Source organism: Cibotium barometz, chromosome 2 (assembly GCF_041138505.1).
Source record: "Cibotium barometz isolate CiBa-2024 chromosome 2, ASM4113850v1, whole genome shotgun sequence".
Classification (NCBI taxonomy): Eukaryota; Viridiplantae; Streptophyta; class Polypodiopsida; order Cyatheales; family Cibotiaceae; genus Cibotium; species Cibotium barometz.
This window is the reverse complement of record NC_141047.1, coordinates 16,858,997-16,882,642: the sequence shown is the minus strand read 5'-3', so window position 1 is coordinate 16,882,642 and position 23,646 is coordinate 16,858,997. Positions and strand designations below refer to the sequence as shown.

The following is a 23,646-nucleotide window of genomic DNA, read 5'->3' as shown; positions in this document are numbered from 1 at the left end:
AGTTATAAGTGATGGTGTTGTCCACCCATGCGCTAACAATTAGATGGCAATCTTATCAAACTAGATAGAGGATGTATAGAAGGGAAGAAGGTGTAGATGCTCACAAGCATTAAATGCCTTAGTTCATGATGACTACTACCCCCATATATAGTCTTGCAAGCTTAGAGAAGCGGTGTGGGTGGTGTGTATAGAACATGCTCAGTTACACTGCATTAACACAACCCACAACCTACATATCCATAACCTACATATCCATACTACATATCCATAACATAGCCAATTAGTCACACACCTAAGAGATTATAGAAGACAGGTCATTGGCTAAGGCTAGATTTCCAATCTCATATTTCCTAGGCCATAAGTGCACTTCATAAGTTAAGGCACAATTTCCTAACTTGTTACCCACTCTCTCATCTACCCAAGCCATATCCTAACCACTCCTTCTAGCATTTAAGCTAAGTTTCCCACCAAAGTTCTATGCTTCTCCTCATAATTGGGGCTTTACAAATATGCATCGAATAACAAAGGTAGGTGCATGATGAGAGGTGGGCATAACACCCCCACTCAACATTCACCCAAAGTCTTTGCAACAATGCACCCCACAGGCAGATGGTCCCATATATCTAATAGTTCAAAATATTATTGAGTGAAAAAACAAGAGGGACAAAAAGAAATAGATGTTTGTTTTTAATCAATTGTCATACATCACATGTAAATTCTGATAATTACACAAATATATAATTTTAGTTTTAAATCGTTGACAAACATTTTTTAACAAGGACTCCATTTTAGTTTTAAATTGTTGACAAACATTTTTTAAGAAGGAAGGGCTCCATTGCATTCGTTTAGGGGAGATTTACCTATTAATCTTTTGAGTGCCAAAATTCTAATAGTTTTTTTAATTCAAGAAAAAAAGTCTATTAGAAAAAAAGTCAAAATTGTCCTTTTAAACCATTTTTTTGGAAGCAGAAAAGCATCAAAAATCATGTCTTTGGTTGAGATTAAAGTGTTTTAAAATTCAATGAAAAGATTTCTTTATTTGTTTATCTTAAAGGAAACTTGCAGGTCTCCTTAAACTGACTAAGTTTTCCCACAAGCATGTTACACTCATGACTTTTTTTAAGTTAAAAAGCAAAAAAGCAATGGTGGTTATTCAAGGCTATTTTTTCAATAATTTTTTAATTTGTTTAATCAAGGCTAACTTTTGTATTATGATGTCACAAAAAGATATTGATAGATAACTTTCTTGAGGAAAGTCTTGTTCTTTGCCAAAAGTCCTTTCAAGCTAAGAATTGGGATTCAACACTATGACCAAAGATGCATTATTGTTAACGACCAAAGATGCATTATTGATATGATGGATAACTTTCTTGAGGAAATTCTTGTTCTTTACTAAAATTCCTTTCAAGCTAGTAATACTCACATATTCACTCATGTGAGTATTACTATTAATTAGTGCCCACAAGTGGGCACTAATTAATAGTAATACTAAGGTTCAAACAAAAGGTTTGAACCTTCAAACCTTAGCACGTCCCCGCCGACAGCGAGACAGGGTCTCAACCGCGGCGCGAGAGGGGAACCTCTATCGAAGACAGCAAGAGGGTCTGGGTAGTACAAAGGATCAAGGTGGGCGCTCTTCTACTCAGAAAGGAAGAGCCTACTCAACGATACGCCGCGATAGAGAGACAATGAGCAAGAGAGAGAGCGAAGATCTTGGTGTTTGCATTATAAGCGAGAGAGAGAGGCCGCATGAACCCTCTGAATGGAAAACTCCCGCAAGATCCCACCACCTACCACACATCAAAACCAGGAAAAAAAAACCTTTCTAATGTTTTCAGCTTACATCTACATCTACACTAAGGTTCAAGTCCCCTCTCACCCTCTCACTAATTAATTAATAGCAAAAAAAGATTTTGGTCCCATATTAGGATTCAAGACTACGGCGTGAAATCTTAAAAAGAAAAAATGTGATTAAAACATTATCAAAAAGAAAGAACTAGGGTTCATGCCTTGAATTTTTTTGGTATAATATTTTTAAAAAAATCTTGGACACCAAGGATGTAAAAAGTAAGTAGTTAGTGGATAGGCAGTGATGAAAGGTGACTAAAATCATTACTTCATACAAAAAAATTAGCACGTAACTTGGATGCTTTGGAAGAAACATTGAAAATGTGGAGGGAGAATTGTAATATGGCCCCGTTCAAGCTAACGCAGCTCCGTTCCAAGCAAATGAATTGGGTTTTAGCTACTATTCTTAACTAAAAATGGTTGATACCATAAAGAGCAAGTAATTGGTGGATAGGTGATGAAAGGTGATTAAAATCATTACTTCACACACAAAAAAATTAGCATTTAGTACTTGACTTGGATGCTTCTGTAAGAAACATTTGAAAATGTGGAGGAGGGAGAATTGTAATGAGAATCTTTGCTCATCTTAGCTAATGCGGCTCCATTGTTCAAGCAAACAAATTGTTTGCTCAAGCAAACAAATTGCATCTTAGTTAATGCGGCTCCGTTCAAGCAAATGAATTTGGTCTTAGCTACTATTCTTAATTTGAAAATGGTGGATACATTTATTATAACCTCTAATATTTGATAGTATAGCTTGCAATAGTGTGGGTGTGCAAGCCATGGTTTACATCCATTTGCCATGTCAAGGTCTTTGCATTAGTTCCTTGGAATTTCTCTAAAAATTTTGAACTTTCCTAAATTCAATTTTCAAAAGTAAGAGGACAACTTTGCCTTTGCCACGCATGGGCGTCTCTTTCTGGCGCTCTCATTCACACACTCTTAAATAGAGAGCTTTCTTCCCCTCTCTCTCTCACACATACACACACACTCGGGGGGGGGGGGGGGGGAGAGAGATGGGCGAAATTGCTCAACGTGAGGAGCGGCTGCTTTCTGAGCTTCCGGGAGCTGAAGACCCTGCATGGTTGAGAGTGCTGGAGCTGGGCTCCTTGTGCTGCTTACCCATGGCTCTGAAAACTGTAATCCACCTCAATGTCATGGACATCCTCGCCAGCCAACCACACCACCTCCTCTCACCCGCCCAAATAGTATCCCACATCACCAACGTTTTCCACCATCCAACGGCTACCGATTCTCTAGATCGAATCCTACGGGTATTAGCTTGCCACGGCGTCCTCACTTCCTCCCTAGAGGAAGCCTCACTATGTGAGAAAATATGGGCTCAATGAAGTTAGCAAATATTTGGTCAAAAATGAAGATGGTGCCTCTCTTCCCCCAATGATACTCCTCAATCTAGACAAGGTTTTTATGGACGCATGGCATTACTTGGATGTAGCTGTCCTCGACGGTAGCGTTCCCTTCACCAAAGCTCATGGCAAAGATGCCTTCCCTTATGCCCAAGAAGACCTCCACTTCAACAATATCTTCAACTCTGCCATGGCCAACCATACCAAGTTCCTCATCCAGTTGTTCCTTGACACCTACTCCAACTTTGATGATGTCACTACCCTCGTCGATGTGGGTGGCGGGCTCGGATCTTGCTTGAGCATGATCATCTCTAAGCACCCTCACATCAAAGGCATCAATTTCGACCAGCCGAATGTGGTTGCTGCTGCACCGCAGTATCTTGGTAATATCTCATAAGCCATCATATGTTCATCTGTTCCACCTTAAAGCTTTTCTAGAGTGTCGTGAATGGGTATAAATGGATAACTAAGTTTTTTTTCAAAGAATGCATTTAAACACATCATGGGTGAACATGTAACTCGTAAATTTCACCATGATTAGGTGTGATTGGCAAAATATTTCGTTATTTAACTCCTTGCCACTTGGTGCTTGTATATGTATACATATATATCATGTCCAACAAGCGCGCACATGCATACGCGCACGCGCATGCACGCGCGTGCACACACACACACACACACACACATAAGTACATACTTTTATACATAAGTACATATTTTTATACATATGCTCTGTTTCAAAGTTCCTACGGGGGGTCGGCCATTCTGGCTTAGTGTGCTATTTGTTCATATTTCTGCTATTGCATTTTATATTATGAAAGGCAACCTAGGACCTTGAGGTGCTTAAAATTTGAAAAAAAACCATAATATAAAGAATTTATGTTAGCACATATGAATGTTTTTTATACCATTTTGAAACCAAAGTGGAAATCTATTTGTAGTTATATAGTAGTTCCTCTGTCTATCTATTTGTCTGTTTGTCTCTCTCTCTCTCTCTCTCTCTCTCTCTCTCTCTCTCTCTCTTCGTAATAGAAGATATGTTACCAAAAATTACTTTACAAATGGCCACATGGTCACCATGTGATGTACTAGCTTTCCCTCACTAATTACTCCAAATCACATGTGTAGCTTCGAGTACCCTCATCCAATATATAGCCATGTCATTCTCCACCAAATGAGTTGACTGCCACAAGGAAGATACTTGCCACATTAGTAGCACTTTTATACGACCTATGTGAGCTATAATACCCACTTTTGCATCAAATATGAAGGCATTCCTAGTTAACCAGATATACCACAAACCTATCCACCTGAAAAAATGAAAGAAAATTGAATGTTGTGGGTTATCCAGACCATTCAAAAATCTTGCTAAAAATCGAGTCTTTAACCTTTACAAGCCTATCTGTCAAAACAGAATCCATACATGAGAAAGGAAATCCCACACCTTCTTTGCCACATCGAACATGAAATGAAAAGATGCGGGCATGTTTCCAAACATGTAGTACAAAACACACAATTACTGGAAGCAATCTGCCGATTTCGCAACTAGTCCCCCAATGTTAGGCCTCCAACTAGCATGTGCCATAGGAACACCTTCCCTTGATATGGAATCTTAGATCACCAGCCCTGTAAGATTACTTCCTTCCACCAAGCCCTACTTTTCCTGATGTTCCATACCCTATTAGCCTTCTCAGTGATCCAATACTTATCTTCCACCATCATATGGTACACTTAATTTGTTGTATGCTGGAAAATGCCATGAAGCTTTCTAAATACCCAATCTAACCAAGGTTGCTGATCTTCCAGCTGAGGAATATCACCAAATGGTGTAAGGTATGCTCTCACCTTCTCCCATAACTGTACATATCCTTGGAACCCAAAGATATTGATGAATTTTTCGAAAAGACAATAAGCGGCCTCTACGTGGCAACAAAGCATCCATAATTCTCACTAGTCCTAAAAATCAAGACATTCTATTGAATTTTGGCCGCTCAACAAGTTTGTCAGGCCACTCCCAAAGTCGTGAAGTAGCCAACACCTCACTTGCTATAGAATTCAACTGCACAACTGCTCATCTGAAGGGTTCCATTTAGTGTGTGCCAAATCCTCCTTCCATAAGATCATCAAATGAGAAAGAGAGAGGTGAAGCCACCACTCGAACCTTTTGGGACCCATTCACTACATCCCACCATGTACCATCAATCTTGGTATTACCATGCACAAGCGCAACCTCCTGTATGAGGGCCTTAGCCATTACCACCCATGACTCTTAAGATACACACATATCTTGCAATAAAGGCCATATATGTAATCTGACATCTAATAATAGGGTTGCCTCCACTCGTCTTTGGAGTAGTAACATGTTCCCTAGAAATCCACGTCTACCCTGGCTTATTTCATGCTCTTTTCCATAACATAAATCTAATTGGCTATTGTATTAAATGCAAAGCTTTGCCCGTCCTCCATGGCAATAAAGGCAAGAAAAAAGATATCATGCCAATAATAATGGATTGTGCCACTTTGAGCCAAACATGCATAGGCTAACCCTGAGATTTCCAATACGCAAACTTATCATTTATCCTTGCAGAAATTGTGGACGGGAAGCCAGTTCCTCCATACTCCACCGACCGCTCCGACCGTATTATGTCCAACAAGTTTTAGATGTTGTCCAGATGCCCATAGTGGCACAAACATGTGGAGTTACACCTCTACACTTGGTAGCCCATTCCAGCCATTCTACAACATTTTGCAGGACATAGAGGGCTACACCTCTACACTTGGTAGCCTAGTCCAGCCATTCTATAGCATTTTGCAGCACATAGAGGATCATCTAAATGTGTTAAAGAGCTCTTGGCATGGGGTGCAACTAGGTTGCAGAGAAACTTTGAAGGGCACACCCCTAATTCATCGCTCTGCAATACCATAATGCAATACCATAACACAACAGGTGCATGTGCAGCTCTTCTCAACAACCCTTGGACTGCCAAGCCCTTGGTATGGGCATATTTGTGGCAGTTTATGAGCACTCTTGACACTGAAGCAAAAGTTCTTTGGGAGGCTACCTTGGCACACGCTAGTGATGCTTGGGAGAAGTGAATATTTTTCTGTTAATGAGGTGGAATATTTTATGTATTGGCCATGGCCAGATTTCATTCTGTATCTTGTATGCCTGGACTTCGTGCCGGAAGTTTTTCCCAGACAAAGTGGCCAGTGATTATTATTGTTTAGATTGGTTTTTGTGCTTTTGTGTTGAGGTAACCTTCTGTTGGATGCTTTGCCCGGGGGATGACAGTGGTAATACAGTTAGTGATAGCTTGCTGGATAAAGTGCTCAGGAGCTCTAAGAAATGGCTTGCTGGATGAAGTGCCCAGGAGCTCCTTGTTCAATCATTTTTTTCTATAGCTCATTGGATGAAGTTGCCCACGAGCCTAGTTGATTCATTTTTATTTATTTTGTATCTCTCGAGAAGCTTTACCTGGAAGGATCATTGTATGAAGTATGCCTGGCAGCCTGCTTTTGCCGGATGTTTTTCCCGGAGGCTCACTTGTGTTTTCTTAGCATTCATCGGGACGGTGAATTGAGTAGTAGTGGGTGACCTGTGGATGGGAAGCCAGTTCCTCTGACCACTCCGATCGCCGTCACCGCCGTCGATGCCCTCCTCCGATGACTCTGACCGCCGTCACTACCGGTGTGCTCCGACCACTCCGATCACTGGTGCCCTCCGACTGATCTGACCACTCCGACTATCAGTGCCCTCTGATTGCTCCGACCACTCCGACCGCCGGTGTGCTCCAACCACTCCGACCCCCACCAGTGCCCTCCGATGATGGTTCCGACCGTCGGTGCCCTCCGATGACTCCAATTGCTGGTGCCCTCCGACCGCCTAGTGCGCTTCGACCCCTTTGACCGCCGCTGGTCCCCTTCGACATCTCATACGTGCATGGCCAACTTTGATGGCACTCATGGAGGCAACACCCCTCTCCCTTTCCCAAGGCAGGGGACAGATCCTCTTGAGCACCATCCGAGGAGGAGGACACCCAAGGAGGAGTTAAGGGGAGCACTCTCTCGTCGGCAGCATACAGATAGTCTGGGACATACTCTCACAGAGGAGGACACTCTCCCAGGTATCACCTGGAGTTCTAGCACATTCCTTCTATCGGAGCGGAGTCTCGCTTGTATCACTCCTTTTTGGTATTGTTGTGATGGTAGTGTTGTGCTCTGTTTGGTGTTTTGTCTATCTCTTTGTGTGAGCAAGGTGAGTGAGGTGTGAGTGGTGTGTGTGGTGTTAGTGAGAGACCTGTAGGGGTACTGCGGTGCTAGGTGGTGGTGGGAGAGCATGGTAGACAGTGTGTAGAGCCTAGGTCTTGCATGTCTAGCTAGTGAGGTCGGCTCATCCTTGGTGGGTATACTTCCCATCCACGCTCCCTTCTCTCCCAACCATAGTGTTTGTGGTGGTTGTCTTCAAGTTCCCTAGCAAGGACCGGCGGAGTCATCCACAGAAATCCATGCCAACAAAGCTTGTGAATCAACATAAACTCTAATCAGATAACCCAAGTGGCATGTGATGCATCCCCTTTGTATGACCTTCCCATTCCATCCCAAACCAAGAAAATCACTCTCGGTACTACAGAGCTTATCAGAGAAGATCTATGCATATTAATGTATAACCTTGAAGCAAGACTAAAAGTATCCCAAAAAGCCTTAGCCTTCTGAACATTATCTCTTTGAGCCTTAAGGAACATGAAAGAATCATCTTCCAATGCCTGGACAACCATCTACTCTCCGCTTGGAAGAGTAAGCCCTACAACTTCACCGTCGTCCACTAGCTTATTGAGTCGAGATAAGATTGGATGCGTAACAATTGCAAACAAGAGAGGGCTAAGTGGGTATCCCTGCCCTGACTGATCTTGTCAAATGAATGGGCTCAGTCACCCCACCATTAATCATAAGCCTAGCCACTTTATGTTGGCTCTAATAGTTCTCTTTGTCTCTCTCTATCTCACTCACTCACTCACTCTCTCTCTCTCTCTCTCTCTCTCTCTCTCTCTCTCTCTCTCAACATAACCCTTTGTATATGTATTGTGTGAATGTCAACCTATGCTTTTGTGTGTTTGTGTGTGTGTGTGTCTTGAGGGGTCCACTAAAAGTTATGTAAGATAGCACATGCATTCAATAGAAGGGATTTTTTCTTTGGTGGACTTACAAAAAAGTGTACATACATAAGGGGTTTACTAGTTCAAAAAGAGAAAAAGTCCATACCAGAGGGTCAGTTTTATCACAAAATTCCATCCTCAAGGGGTACATTTAAGATACAAAATTTACAAATAAGGCGTTATTTAAATATCCCTTTAACACACGTGCTATAGGTAATTCTTACATAGTGGACCACCCGAGGGGTGCGCGCACGCGCGTGTCTGGACATATATATAGATCTAAGGTAAGCCTACTTGCACCAATCTTGGATTCATTATTCTACTAGTGGAGTGTAATGATGAGACTAGGAGTGTTACACACGTAAATGTTCTTGCAAGTGTACTGAGACTAGGAGTGCAACACATGTAGATGTTCTTGCAAGTGTACTGAGACTAGGAGTGCAACACATGTAGATGTTCTTTAGTTCTTGAGATTTTTTGGATTGTTTTTGTAAGTGTGATTTTTTTTTAATGCAAAGAAGAAAGCAAATAAAATATAGAAAAGTTTCTATTCCTAGCCCTAACATAAGAGCTTAAAATATATGTTAGAGGATGAATTAAGAGAAGTAAGTAGGCTATTGTAAAGCGTTCTTAAGCATGCAAAAAGAATTTAAAAAATTCATTAATTACCCAAACCTAACATGCATAAGTTTTTCTTAAAAAAATTACATTTTTATAGAAATGATTTTTTTAAAGGCATTAAGACTTGTAGAAAATGTGGTGATGTATTGCATGGATATTTAGATTCAAAATATTGTGATCGAAATCAAACATACACCAATATGCACATGTGCCCAACTTTATGTTTTAAAAAAGTGTAGCTATTTTATGATTATCACAAACAAGGTTGAACTATAATGTTTGATAAAGTAAGAACATCTTCAAGCTAAATCCATAATTTGTAAGTTTGTCTTCTTCTATATTTATAGGGTGTTTTCATTCAAGAAGCTTAAGAAGGAGGTAATTCTACATGTATGTATGGTGGAGATGGAAATTTTTAATTCAATATCCATATAATTGCAAAAATAAATCCATTCCAACACTATAGAATGATCAAAAGGTTTGGAACCTCATGATGGGATTTATAAGTTAGAATACGAAAGCTAATGCATTATGCATGTAGATAGATGGACTTTGTGGGTGTCATATAAGAGGAGAGATCCTCCCTAAAATTTGTAAAGTTCCACAATAATGCACTCATTTAGCTTGGAGATAACTTGCATGCGTGCAAAACCTGCAAGTTTAGAAATGGTAAGAAGCTCTTGATAGGTGCGCTCTCGGGCACCGTGATGACAAGCAAGCATTAGGATGTCAAGTTGGTAGGCTACACGGGCCCTTGCCCCACTCTCCACTCCATATGGAAGTAGAGCATCCACCATGATCACTTTACCACCTTGTTTTGGAAGAGCCTTGTAACAATTCTTCAATATTTTTACACAATGCTCGTCACTCCAATTGTGTAATATCCACTGCCCTTGCCAAAACATATCACAATAGAGTTAAGGAGTAATTGTTTCTTATAAAAGCAATGATTGAATATTTTTAAAAACTTAGTTAAACTACATAATGTGTCAAGGCTAGCAAAAATGTTCATATTAGTCAAGCACTCAACGATCCCCTATAAATGCAAGCAATTGAATCTACGGGTTTTAAGTGCCCTTTGCTAACTAACTCAAGTTCATAAAAACCTTAACACAAATCATGGCAATAAGGAAGCTTGTTTTTTAGATTGATTGACCTCCTTTTTTTAGCTCTTTCATTTAAGAATATTATAAATCATAATTCTATTGGGACACAAAAGTGGTGTGTGTACTTATTTTAAAGTGCACGTCAATGAAGTTACAAAAGTGGTGTGTGCACGTATTTTAACAGTGCACTAGCATCTAGGTAGAGATGTATCTCAATTATAATAATGATGGTGATATGTAAGAGTGCATAATATATATATTCATAATATAGATATATGTAGGTACATACATACACACATGTTCTAGTCTTTTTGTAGGACTTGTGTTTTGCCCTAGAGCGTGTCAAAGATAATATTGCATATTTATGTTTTTCACTTGCATGTTCTCTAGCTTTTTGTAAGAGTAGTGTTTTTCTCTAGATCATGTTATCAATCTTGTATGTTTATGTTTCTCACTTGCCCCCTCATTTTTGAGTTCTTTGTGTTTAAAATGAACTATAGTTTTTGGGAAAAAGCTTGTTTAGTGCCCCCCATTCACAAACTCAAGTTGTTGCCTATATTTCTTTATAAGAAAGTTCATCAAGGTAAATTTTTGGCATATTTAAATCATTATATGGATTAAAAATTTTCAAGATATTGTGAAACAAGTCAAGGTCCTTCCAAAAGGGCACATGATTAGTTAAAAAAAAAGAACGTTTAAAAACTCGTGTGAAAGCACTATTTTGCATGAGTAATCCTCCCAAACAATATTTTTGATATTATTGTGTGCATTTGTTTAGTATTGAGGCTTTCATCAGATTCTTCAAGAGGTACAAAGTCAAGTTTGAACTCACACACTTTGCTACCCAAGCGCACACTCAAATCACTTAGCCAAAGACCATTTTAGAATAAAAGAAGCTATTTTTAAAACAAACTTGAATATTGAATAGCTATAGTAGATTTATCTTACTCTTTAGACTTTGTGCTTAAGGGAACTATAACTTGTAGGGTAGTAGCTTCAAAATTGATAGTGTCAATGGCTAAGAAGCATCTCACACACGCTTGTCCCTCATTTTGCCATTGAATTTGGCTAAAATTTGGAATGCTAGTACAATGTAGCTCCTTTGCGGCATTTGGATTACATATCCCAAAAAGAAGGCTTTAGTTTAAAGAAACTGCATCTCTATCCTACATGTCTTTTGATGCCTAAAAGACATGTAAAATATTGGAATTAAATACATGGAACTAGAGACATATTTAATTATAAATATTTTATAGATCATTTAAAAAAATTAAAGAAAAATAATGAAATGTATGTCTTTTTAATGTAAAAGACATTGGCTGTCTTTAATGTGAGAACGCTAGAGAGAGAGAGAGAGAGAGAGAGAGAGAGAGAGAGAGAGAGAGAGAGAGAGAGAGAGAGAGAGAGAGAGAGCAAAAATACCTTTTTTAATATATTTATTAATTATGCATTTGATAATGGGTACTATATATAAATTTGAGTAACTATATAAGGCCCGTCAAATTTGTGAAATTCATTCAAATCATAGGTTTTCAAAGGTTTAAAGACTTAATCACTGAAAGATTTTTGTTAAACTTGAGAAAGAACTTCAATGGAGCCATGATATGACCTTGTAGATTTCAACACACTTTCACAGATCACAATACGTATTGTTGCATCATCAAGATTAAGGAAAAGAATACCTTCATAAATATAGCATTGCCTTCGGGGATGCTCACAAACATATCTCCTCCTACATTCTCAACACCTGTGTAGTAAAGGAAATTGATTTGCATTCTCACATTAGATGGTTGCAAGTGGCATATGTTTAATAAGTATAAACCTAGCTTTTATATTAAGCCATCAACATGATAGACTATAAGAGTTTAAGCAAGAAGTTGCATGTGACTATGGAGAACATATTTAGAAAAAATCGATTAAACTCAATGGTGATCAAAAGAGTGCATGCACAATGTAAAACATTTATTGAATATATGCCACGTTGCATCATAGCCAACTTAAAGTCTTCCTTTTTGGTTTCAAAATGGTTTAAAAAAGCATTCATGTGTGCTTACATAAATTCTTTAAATTTATAGTTTTTCTTCAAAGTTTAAGCACCTCAAGGTCCTAGGTTGCCTTTCATAACATACAATGCAACCATGCATGCATATGTATAAAAATATGTACTCATGTCTTTGTTTGTGTGTGTGTGTGTGTGTGTGTGTGTGTGTGTGTGTGTGTGTGTGTGTGTGTGTGTATGTGCGCGCACGCACACACACACACATGCATGGGAGCCCACTTGGACTTGATATGTATGTATAGATACACAAGCACCAAGTGGCAAGGAGTTAAATGACAAAATACTTTACCAATCACACCTAAATTCACGAGCTACATGTTCAACCATGATGTGTTTAAAGTCATTTGAAAATAACTTAGTTATCCATTTACACCCATTCTTTATTGTGGAACAGATGAGCTAATGACTTCTAAAACTTATCGAGTCACCCCATATGATATATTGTGGTGGATGGCTTATGAGATATTACCAGGATACTGCGGTGCAGCAGCAACCACATGCGGCTGGTCGAAATTGATGCCTTTCATGTGAGGGTGCTTAGAGATGATCATGCTCAAGCAATATCCGAGCCCGCCGCCCACATCGACGAGGGTAGTTACATCATCAAAGCTGGAGTAGGTGTCAAGGAACAACGGGATGAAGAGCTTGGTATGGTTGGCCATGGCGGAGTTGAAGATATTGTTGAAGGAGAGGTTATCTTGGGCATAAGGGAAGGGATGTTTGCCATGAGCTTTGATGAAGGGAATGCTACCGTCGAGGATGGCTACATCCAAGCAATGCCATGCGTCCATAGAAACCTTGTCTAGATTGAGGAGTATCATTGGGGCAAGAGAGGCACCATCTTCATTTTTGACCAAATATTTGCTAACTTCATTGAGCCCATATTTTCTCACATAGTGAGGATTGTGTGTGTGTTCCGAGTCTTCCTCCTCTAGGGAGGAAGTGAGGACGCCGTGGCAAGCTAATACCCGTAGGATTCGATCTAGAGAATCGGCAGCCGTTGGATGGTGGAAAACGTTGGTGATGTGGGATACTATTTGGGCGGGTGAGAGGAGGATGCCCATGACATTGAGGCGGATTACAGTTTTCAAACAATCAATCAAAGAAATAAAGAGTCTTCAAACTCAAAAAAGAAATCTTGTCATCAATGTCTTAAATTGTTTTAATCCAAGAAAACATTTGTATTCAATCGATAAAAGAAATAAAGAGTCTTCAAGCTCAAAAAAGAAATCTTGTCATCAATGTCTTAAATTGTTTGACAAGTTATAAGTGATGGTGTTGTCCACCCATGCGCTAACAATTAGATGGCAATCTTATCAAACTAGATAGAGGATGTATAGAAGGGAAGAAGGTGTAGATGCTCACAAGCATTAAATGCCTTAGTTCATGATGACTACTACCCCCATATATAGTCTTGCAAGCTTAGAGAAGCGGTGTGGGTGGTGTGTATAGAACATGCTCAGTTACACTGCATTAACACAACCCACAACCTACATATCCATAACCTACATATCCATACTACATATCCATAACATAGCCAATTAGTCACACACCTAAGAGATTATAGAAGACAGGTCATTGGCTAAGGCTAGATTTCCAATCTCATATTTCCTAGGCCATAAGTGCACTTCATAAGTTAAGGCACAATTTCCTAACTTGTTACCCACTCTCTCATCTACCCAAGCCATATCCTAACCACTCCTTCTAGCATTTAAGCTAAGTTTCCCACCAAAGTTCTATGCTTCTCCTCATAATTGGGGCTTTACAAATATGCATCGAATAACAAAGGTAGGTGCATGATGAGAGGTGGGCATAACACCCCCACTCAACATTCACCCAAAGTCTTTGCAACAATGCACCCCACAGGCAGATGGTCCCATATATCTAATAGTTCAAAATATTATTGAGTGAAAAAACAAGAGGGACAAAAAGAAATAGATGTTTGTTTTTAATCAATTGTCATACATCACATGTAAATTCTGATAATTACACAAATATATAATTTTAGTTTTAAATCGTTGACGAACATTTTTTAACAAGGACTCCATTTTAGTTTTAAATTGTTGACAAACACTTTTTAAGAAGGAAGGGCTCCATTGCATTCGTTTAGGGGAGATTTACCTATTAATCTTTTGAGTGCCAAAATTCTAATAGTTTTTTTAATTCAAGAAAAAAAGTCTATTAGAAAAAAAGTCAAAATTGTCCTTTTAAACCATTTTTTTGGAAGCAGAAAAGCATCAAAAATCATGTCTTTGGTTGAGATTAAAGTGTTTTAAAATTCAATGAAAAGATTTCTTTATTTGTTTATCTTAAAGGAAACTTGCAGGTCTCCTTAAACTGACTAAGTTTTCCCACAAGCATGTTACACTCATGACTTTTTTTAAGTTAAAAAGCAAAAAAGCAATGGTGGTTATTCAAGGCTATTTTTTCAATAATTTTTTAATTTGTTTAATCAAGGCTAACTTTTGTATTATGATGTCACAAAAAGATATTGATAGATAACTTTCTTGAGGAAAGTCTTGTTCTTTGCCAAAAGTCCTTTCAAGCCAACACTATGACCAAAGATGCATTATTGATAACGACCAAAGATGCATTATTGATATGATGGATAACTTTCTTGAGGAAATTCTTGTTCTTTACTAAAATTCCTTTCAAGCTAGTAATACTCACATATTCACTCATGTGAGTATTACTATTAATTAGTGCCCACAAGTGGGCACTAATTAATAGTAATACTAAGGTTCAAACAAAAGGTTTGAACCTTCAAACCTTAGCACGTCCCCGCCGACAGCGAGACAGGGTCTCAACCGCGGCGCGAGAGGGGAACCTCTATCGAAGATAGCAAGAGGGTCTGGGTAGTACAAAGGATCAAGGTGGGCGCTCTTCTACTCAGAAAGGAAGAGCCTACTCAACGATACGCCGCGATAGAGAGACAATGAGCAAGAGAGAGAGCGAAGAGCTTGGTGTTTGCATTATAAGCGAGAGAGAGAGGCCGCATGAACCCTCTGAATGGAAAACTCCCGCAAGATCCCACCACCTACCACACATCAAAACCAGGAAAAAAAAACCTTTCTAATGTTTTCAGCTTACATCTACATCTACACTAAGGTTCAAGTCCCCCCTCACCCTCTCACTAATTAATTAATAGCAAAAAAAGATTTTGGTCCCATATTAGGATTCAAGACTACGGCGTGAAATCTTAAAAAGAAAAAATGTGATTAAAACATTATCAAAAAGAAAGAACTAGGGTTCATGCCTTGAATTTTTTTGGTATAATATTTTTAAAAAAATCTTGGACACCAAGGATGTAAAAAGTAAGTAGTTAGTGGATAGGCAGTGATGAAAGGTGACTAAAATCATTACTTCATACAAAAAAATTAGCACGTAACTTGGATGCTTTGGAAGAAACATTGAAGATGTGGAGGGAGAATTGTAATATGGCCCCGTTCAAGCTAACGCAGCTCCGTTCCAAGCAAATGAATTGGGTTTTAGCTACTATTCTTAACTAAAAATGGTTGATACCATAAAGAGCAAGTAATTGGTGGATAGGTGATGAAAGGTGATTAAAATCATTACTTCACACACAAAAAAATTAGCATTTAGTACTTGACTTGGATGCTTCTGTAAGAAACATTTGAAAATGTGGAGGAGGGAGAATTGTAATGAGAATCTTTGCTCATCTTAGCTAATGCGGCTCCATTGTTCAAGCAAACAAATTGTTTGCTCAAGCAAACAAATTGCATCTTAGTTAATGCGGCTCCGTTCAAGCAAATGAATTTGGTCTTAGCTACTATTCTTAATTTGAAAATGGTGGATACATTTATTATAACCTCTAATATTTGATAGTATAGCTTGCAATAGTGTGGGTGTGCAAGCCATGGTTTACATCCATTTGCCATGTCAAGGTCTTTGCATTAGTTCCTTGGAATTTCTCTAAAAATTTTGAACTTTCCTAAATTCAATTTTCAAAAGTAAGAGGACAACTTTGCCTTTGCCACGCATGGGCGTCTCTTTCTGGCGAAATTGCTCAACGTGAGGAGCGGCTGCTTTCTGAGCTTCCGGGAGCTGAAGACCCTGCATGGTTGAGAGTGCTGGAGCTGGGCTCTGAAGACTGTAATCCGCCTCAATGTCATGGACATCCTCGCCAGCCAACCACACCACCTCCTCTCACCCGCCCAAAATAGTATCCCACATCACCAACGTTTTCCACCATCCAACGGCTGCCGATTCTCTAGATCGAATCCTACGGGTATTAGCTTGCCACGGCGTCCTCACTTCCTCCCTAGAGGAAGCCTCAGTATGTGAGAAAATATGGGCTCAATGAAGTTAGCAAATATTTGGTCAAAAATGAAGATGGTGCCTCTCTTCCCCCAATGATACTCCTCAATCTAGACAAGGTTTTTATGGACGCATGGCATTACTTGGATGTAGCTGTCCTCGACGGTAGCGTTCCCTTCACCAAAGCTCATGGCAAAGATGCCTTCCCTTATGCCCAAGAAGACCTCCACTTCAACAATATCTTCAACTCTGCCATGGCCAACCATACCAAGTTCCTCATCCAGTTGTTCCTTGACACCTACTCCAACTTTGATGATGTCACTACCCTCGTCGATGTGGGTGGCGGGCTCGGATCTTGCTTGAGCATGATCATCTCTAAGCACCCTCACATCAAAGGCATCAATTTCGACCAGCCGCATGTGGTTGCTGCTGCACCGCAGTATCTTGGTAATATCTCATAAGCCATCATATGTTCATCTGTTCCACCTTAAAGCTTTTCTAGAGTGTCGTGAATGGGTATAAATGGATAACTAAGTTTTTTTTCAAAGAATGCATTTAAACACATCATGGGTGAACATGTAACTCGTAAATTTCACCATGATTAGGTGTGATTGGCAAAATATTTTGTTATTTAACTCCTTGCCACTTGGTGCTTGTATATGTATACATATATATCATGTCCAACAAGCGCGCACATGCATACGCGCACGCGCATGCACGCGCGTGCACACACACACACACACACACACACATAAGTACATACTTTTATACATAAGTACATATTTTTATACATATGCTCTGTTTCAAAGTTCCTACGGGGGGTCGGCCGTTCTGGCTTAGTGTGCTATTTGTTCATATTTCTGCTATTGCATTTTATATTATGAAAGGCAACCTAGGACCTTGAGGTGCTTAAAATTTGAAAAAAAACCATAATATAAAGAATTTATGTTAGCACATATGAATGTTTTTTATACCATTTTGAAACCAAAGTGGAAATCTATTTGTAGTTATATAGTAGTTCCTCTGTCTATCTATTTGTCTGTTTCTCTCTCTCTCTCTCTCTCTCTCTCTCTCTCTCTCTCTCTCTTCGTAATAGAAGATATGTTACCAAAAATTACTTTACAAATGGCCACATGGTCACCATGTGATGTACTAGCTTTCCCTCACTAATTACTCCAAATCACATGTGTAGCTTCGAGTACCCTCATCCAATCTATAGCCATGTCATTCTCCACCAAATGAGTTGACTGCCACAAGGAAGATATTTGCCACATTAGTAGCACTTTTATACGACCTATGTGAGCTATAATACCCACTTTTGCATCAAATATGAAGGCATTCCTAGTTAACCAGATATACCACAAACCTATCCACCTGAAAAAATGAAAGAAAATTGAATGTTGTGGGTTATCCAGACCATTCAAAAATCTTGCCAAAAATCGAGTCTTTAACCTTTACAAGCCTATCTGTCAAAACAGAATCCATACGTGAGAAAGGAAATCCCACACCTTCTTTGCCACATCGAACATGAAATGAAAAGATGCGGGCATGTTTCCAAACATGTAGTACAAAACACACAATTACTCGAAGCAATCTGCCGATTTCGCAACTAGTCCCCCAATGTTAGGCCTCCAACTAGCATGTGCCATAGGAACACCTTCCCTTGATATGGAATCTTAGATCACCAGCCCTGTAAGATTACTTCCTTCCACCAAGCCCTACTTTTCCTGATGTTCCATACCCTATTAGCCTTCTCAGTGATCCAATACTTATCTTCCACCATCATATGGTACACTTAATTTGTTTTATGCTGGAAAATGCCATGAAGCTTTCTAAATACCCAATCTAACCAAGGTTGCTGATCTTCCAGCTGAGGAATATCACCAAATGGTGTAAGGTATGCTCTCACCTTCTCCCATAACTGTACATATCCTTGTGGAACCCAAAGATATTGATGAATTTTTCGAAAAGACAATAAGCGGCCTCTACGTGGCAACAAAGCATCCATAATTCTCACTAGTCCTAAAAATCAAGACATTCTATTGAATTTTGGCTGCTCAACAAGTTTGTCAGGCCACTCCCAAAGTCGTGAAGTAGCCAACACCTCACTTGCTATAGAATTCAACTGCACAACTGCTCATCTGAAGGGTTCCATTTAGTGTGTGCCAAATCCTCCTTCCATAAGATCATCAAATGAGAAAGGAGAGGTGAAGCCACCACTCGAACCTTTTGGGACCCATTCACTACATCCCACCATGTACCATCAATCTTGGTATTACCATGCACAAGCGCAACCTCCTGTATGAGGGCCTTAGCCATTACCACCCATGACTCTTAAGATACACACATATCTTGCAATAAAGGCCATATATGTAATCTGACATCTAATAATAGGGTTGCCTCCACTCGTCTTTGGAGTAGTAACATGTTCCCTAGAAATCCACGTCTACCCTGGCTTATTTCATGCTCTTTTCCATAACATAAATCTAATTGGCTATTGTATTTAATGCAAAGCTTTGCCCGTCCTCCATGGCAATAAAGGCAAGAAAAAAGATATCATGCCAATAATAATGGATTGTGCCACTTTGAGCCAAACATGCATAGCCTAACCCTGAGATTTCCAATACGCAAACTTATCATTTATCCTTGCAGAAATTGTGGACGGGAAGCCAGTTCCTCCATACTCCACCGACCGCTCCGACCGTCGTCACCGTCTCGATGCCCTCCGATGACTCTGACCCGCTGTCCCGCTGGTGCCCTCCGATTCACTGGCCGCCATCACTGCCGGTGTGCTTCGACCACTCCGACCGCCGGTGCCCTTCGACTGCTCCAACCACTCTGACCGTCGGTGCCCTCTGACGATTGCTTTGACCACTGCGACTCCCTGTGCCCTCCGATGGTTCCCGATCGCCGGTGCCCTCCGATGACTCCAATCGCTATCACCACCGATGCCCTCCAACCGCCCCAGTGCTCTTCGACCCCTCTGACCACTGGTCCCCTTCGACATCTCATACGTGCATGGCCAACTCCGATGGTTCCTGATCGCCAGTGCCCTCCGATGACTCCAATCGCTGTCACCACCGATGCCCTCCAACCGCCCCAGTGCTCTTCGACCCCTCTGACCACTGGTGCCCTTCGACATCTCATACGTGCATGGCCAACTCCGATGGCACTCATGGAGGCAACACCCCTCTGCCTTTCCCAAGGCAGGGAGAGATCCTCTTCGAGATTCTCTTGAGCACCATCCAAGGAGGAGGACACCCAAGGAGGAGTTAAGGGGAGCACTCTCTCGACAGCATACAGACAGTCTGGGACATACTCTCACAGAGGAGGACACTCTCTCAGGTATCACTTAGAGTTCTAGCACAGTCCTTTTATCGGAGCGAAGTCTCCCTTATATCACTCCTTTTTGGTATTGTGATGGTAGTGTTGTGCTCTGTTTGGTGTTTTGTCTATCTCTTTGTGTGAGTGAGGTGAGTGAGGTGTGAGTGGTGTGTGTGGTGTGAGTGAGAGGCCTGTAGGGGTACTGCGGTGCGAGGTGGTGGTGGGAGAGCACGGTAGACAATGTAGAGCCTAGGTCTTGCATGTCTAGTGAGTGAGGTTGACTCATCCTTGGCGGGTATACTTTCTTGAGAGGATCCACGCTCCCTTCTCCCCCAACCATAGTGTTTGTGGTGGTTGTCTTCGAGTTCCCTACTAGCAAGGACAGGCGGAGTCATCCATAGCTTAGACAAAATTTGGCAATCACGGTGGGACTCTCCTAGAGGTCAAGGATAGTCTCAAATTTTTTTATTTTTATTTTTATTTTTTGGTGGTTTTTGATCGTGGGTGAGAGGAGTGTTGTGCATGCCCCCGAAGATGAGAGTTTCTAGAGATGATTCACCCCTTCATTCTCCTCTTCGAACTAGTCAAACTAGTCGTAGGGTTCTTCCTCATTCCCTTACTCTTCCCTCAGCATCTTCCTCTTCTAACCCTAAGTTCCAGTGCCAGAGCCATTGGCTACTGTCCTTAACCACGTGCAAGTTAAGCTACCAACCTTCAAAGGTACCATCACTGAAGATGCGGAAGACCATGTGAGACAGTTCCTCATTATGTGTGACTCAAGAGGTCTCAACCGAGATGATGCACGCTTGGTCTTGTTCCTGACAACGCTGGAAGAAAGTGCCGATCGGTGTGGTACAGTCAATTTCCCATCAACCACTTCCCGGATTGCCACCCTCACGCTATAGTTCTTGGCTACCTTTCGGCTAGGGAACTACTTTGACCGCATCACTCAAGAGCTCAACCAACTCTCCATGAAGGCGGGGGAGTCAGGTGGCCCAGCTTGCACAAGAGCTAAAGTTTTGGTCGCTTGGCTACCCCAAGATCTTGGAAACTACATGCTACAATAGTGTGTGCTTCAAGCACTCCCTACTCAAACAACAATGAAGATAAGAGAGACGTTTCCACCCCAAGGTACCCTGCAAGACTTCCAAGATAGAGCTACACAACTGGAGAATGATTGCCTCATGACAGAGCATAGTACCTCTTGGTCCCCACTTATCCCCGGCATGTCTTCGGCTCCTCTAATCGTTCCTCTAGCCCAGACGGTAGCTTCTACATCCACTTCCATGGACAAGCTAGCCAAGCTTAAGAAGGAGCTTGAAGATTTCAAAAGGTCACAAAACAAGAGGACGCTGCTGTGGTGGCAGCGCTCCGGAAGAAGATTGAGCAGTTCAAGGTCAAAGATTCCAAGACGAGTCCATGGTGCCTGGTATGTAACTCGCAAGGCCATCTTCCAAATGATTGTCTCTCCAAGAAATATTGCTCATTTTGCTCAAAGGCAGGCCATGAGGACAAGGAGTGTTACTACCTCAAGGGCCTTCGCCTCATGCAACAACTTAAGCAAGGTGCCTCCCCACTTAATCCCTTTGCCGAAGACTACATGGTGACCCCAACCAGTAGTGCTTCAACTTCTTCCTAGGCTCCTAACCACCAACCAAACCCAACACTTTTCTTGAACCCTCAATCAGCCCCCCAATCTTATATTAACCCTGCCCCCACTAGTCCCTCCTTCTTAGCTACCCCACATACCCTTCCCTCCCCCATGGCTACTTTTGTACAAACCCCTCCACCGCCCCAGGCCACTTCATATCAGCAGGAGCTCAAGTAGCCACGGTAGCATACACTAATACCCCTCATTCCTCCGGAGCAACCCTAACATACAACCCCCTGCCTATGCAAATTCCATATCAAACAAGCACTCTCCCAACCTATTAGCACCTGTCCTCCCGGTCCCACAAACACCTCAAGTCTATCAAAACCTGTAAGATTCCTCCCTCCAGCTTTTGAGATGTACAGGTGTAAGAACCTCCCCTTTTGATCTTATAATTATTCCCCTCTCTGAAATAAAAGAAAGATCCTATTTTACCCTGTTTTGGCCTAGAGAGAGAAAATGTCTAGAGAGAGGTAATTCAAAATTGAGATATTTTTGGATATAAAAATCCTTTTAGTGTTTAAAATGATTTTCCTTGAAACAGAAATTCAAAAAGAACTTTCCAATGTGTAATTGGAATTAATTGAAAATAGGTAAAAAGGACCTTATCCTGAGGGTCCACTCCTCCTTTCACCCGTTCTCCCCCTCTCACCGACCAACCCCCAGCCCACCTCTCTCTCGACCCAACCCCCCTCACCGACCACCATCCCGCTCCTCACCCCCCCTCGCATCACCCTCACCCTCACCCCCTCACCCGCCGCCCGCAGCTCCCCGGCCCCACTCCCCCTTTCACCCGTCCCCCCTCTTGCCGACCAACCCCCCCTCTCTCACCTCACAACCAGTCGCCCCCCTCGCCTATTCTTGGGTGCGCAGCAGCCCCCCCTTCGTTTTCCCTTGTGCGCCCCTCTCTCACCTCACCACCAGCCCCCCTCTCTCACCACACCCAACCCTCTCCCTTTTCGCTCGCAGCTCTCTCACCACCAACCCCCCCCATTACCTCACCTGACCCCACCCTCTCACCCTACACAGCCGACCAGCCCCCTTTATCACTCACCGCCCCCCTCGGACCCTCACTCCCTCACCTCCCCCTTCCTCTCTTGGTGTGCTGGCCCCCTCACCCGTCCTCTCTCTCGGGTGTAACCCCCAGCCCTTTGTGGCACTCACTGTTCCCCACTCCCACTCCCCCTTCTCCTTCTCCTTCTCCTTCTCCTTCTCCTTCTCCACCTCCCCCACCCCCTCTCGTGTGCCGACCTCCCAACCCCCCAACGCCCCCTCCCCTCCCCTGCACAACAAAATCACGCCCTCCGTCCTCCTCTCTTTCGCGGCCGGCGGCTGTGCACCATTGATGGAGCTCGTTGGCGCTGCACACCTTCTTGCCACACCCCACCACCCCATTCCCCACCTCAAAAAAAACCAAATATAATAATAATACTTATATTAAAAAAAAACAAACCAAAAGGTTTCTCCCCCTCTTACTTCACCCCTCACCGCGACCAACCACCCCCCTTCCCCACTTTTCCCAACCCCACTGACCAAAACCCTCACCAACGGTGCCCACCCCCGCTCTCTCACCTCACCCGTCTCGTCAACTCACCTGACCCCCCTCCCCCTCTCTCACTGCCCTCACTTCCCTCCATGCATTACCACCCTCTCCCATCACTCCCCATCGGCACCCTCTTTCGCAATCGCGACCTCTCACCTTTGCATTATGCTGCGTCACATGGCCAATCTGAGTGAGTGGCTTGTGGCGTGGGGAGCTATATCCTTATGTTTGATGCTCCCAATGGGAGGACATGCCTCCATTATGAGTGCCTCCAATGGGAGGACATGCCTCCATTATGAGTGCCTCCATTATGCAGTAAAAAGTGGCCACTTTGATTATGTCCAACAAGTTTTAGATGTTGTCCAAATGCCCAAAGTGGCACAAACATGTGGAGTTACACCTCTACACTTGGTAGCCCATTCCAGCCATTCTACAACATTTTGCAGGACATAGAGGGCTACACCTCTACACTTGGTAGCCTAGTCCAGCCATTCTACAGCATTTTGCAGCACATAGAGGATCATCTAAATGTGTTAAAGAGCTCTTGGCATGGGGTGCAACTAGGTTGCAGAGAAACTTTGAAGGGCACACCCCTAATTCATCGCTCTGCAATACCATAATGCAATACCATAACACAACAGGTGCATGTGCAGCTCTTCTCAACAACCCTTGGACTGCCAAGCCCTTGGTATGGGC

General features: G+C 41.9%; 1 protein-coding gene across 1 annotated transcript; it reads right to left on the bottom strand.

The window, feature by feature from the left end:
* Positions 1-9,549: 9,549 nt before the first annotated feature.
* On the bottom strand, positions 9,550-13,101 carry LOC147640724 (caffeic acid 3-O-methyltransferase 1-like). Its single transcript, XM_086808876.1, has 3 exons — positions 12,624-13,101; positions 11,778-11,842; positions 9,550-9,876 (listed from the first exon to the last, which is right to left on the bottom strand). The coding sequence occupies exons 1-3, from the start codon at positions 12,973-12,975 to the stop codon at positions 9,574-9,576; spliced, it is 720 nt and encodes a 239-aa protein (XP_086665002.1). The 5' UTR covers positions 12,976-13,101; the 3' UTR covers positions 9,550-9,573.
* Between the last annotated feature and the right edge of the window lie 10,545 nt (positions 13,102-23,646).

Excerpts from the sequence above, each read along its gene's own strand:
- LOC147640724 (XM_086808876.1), bottom strand. The coding sequence starts at position 12,975 with ATGATACTCCTCAATCTAGACAAGGTTTCTATGGACGCATGGCATTGC. Across the intron at positions 11,843-12,623 it reads TGCTGCACCGCAGTATCCTG|GTGTTGAGAATGTAGGAGGA; the intron begins GTAATATCTCAT and ends TTTACTACACAG. Across the intron at positions 9,877-11,777 it reads GCAATGCTATATTTATGAAG|TGGATATTACACAATTGGAG; the intron begins GTATTCTTTTCC and ends TGGCAAGGGCAG.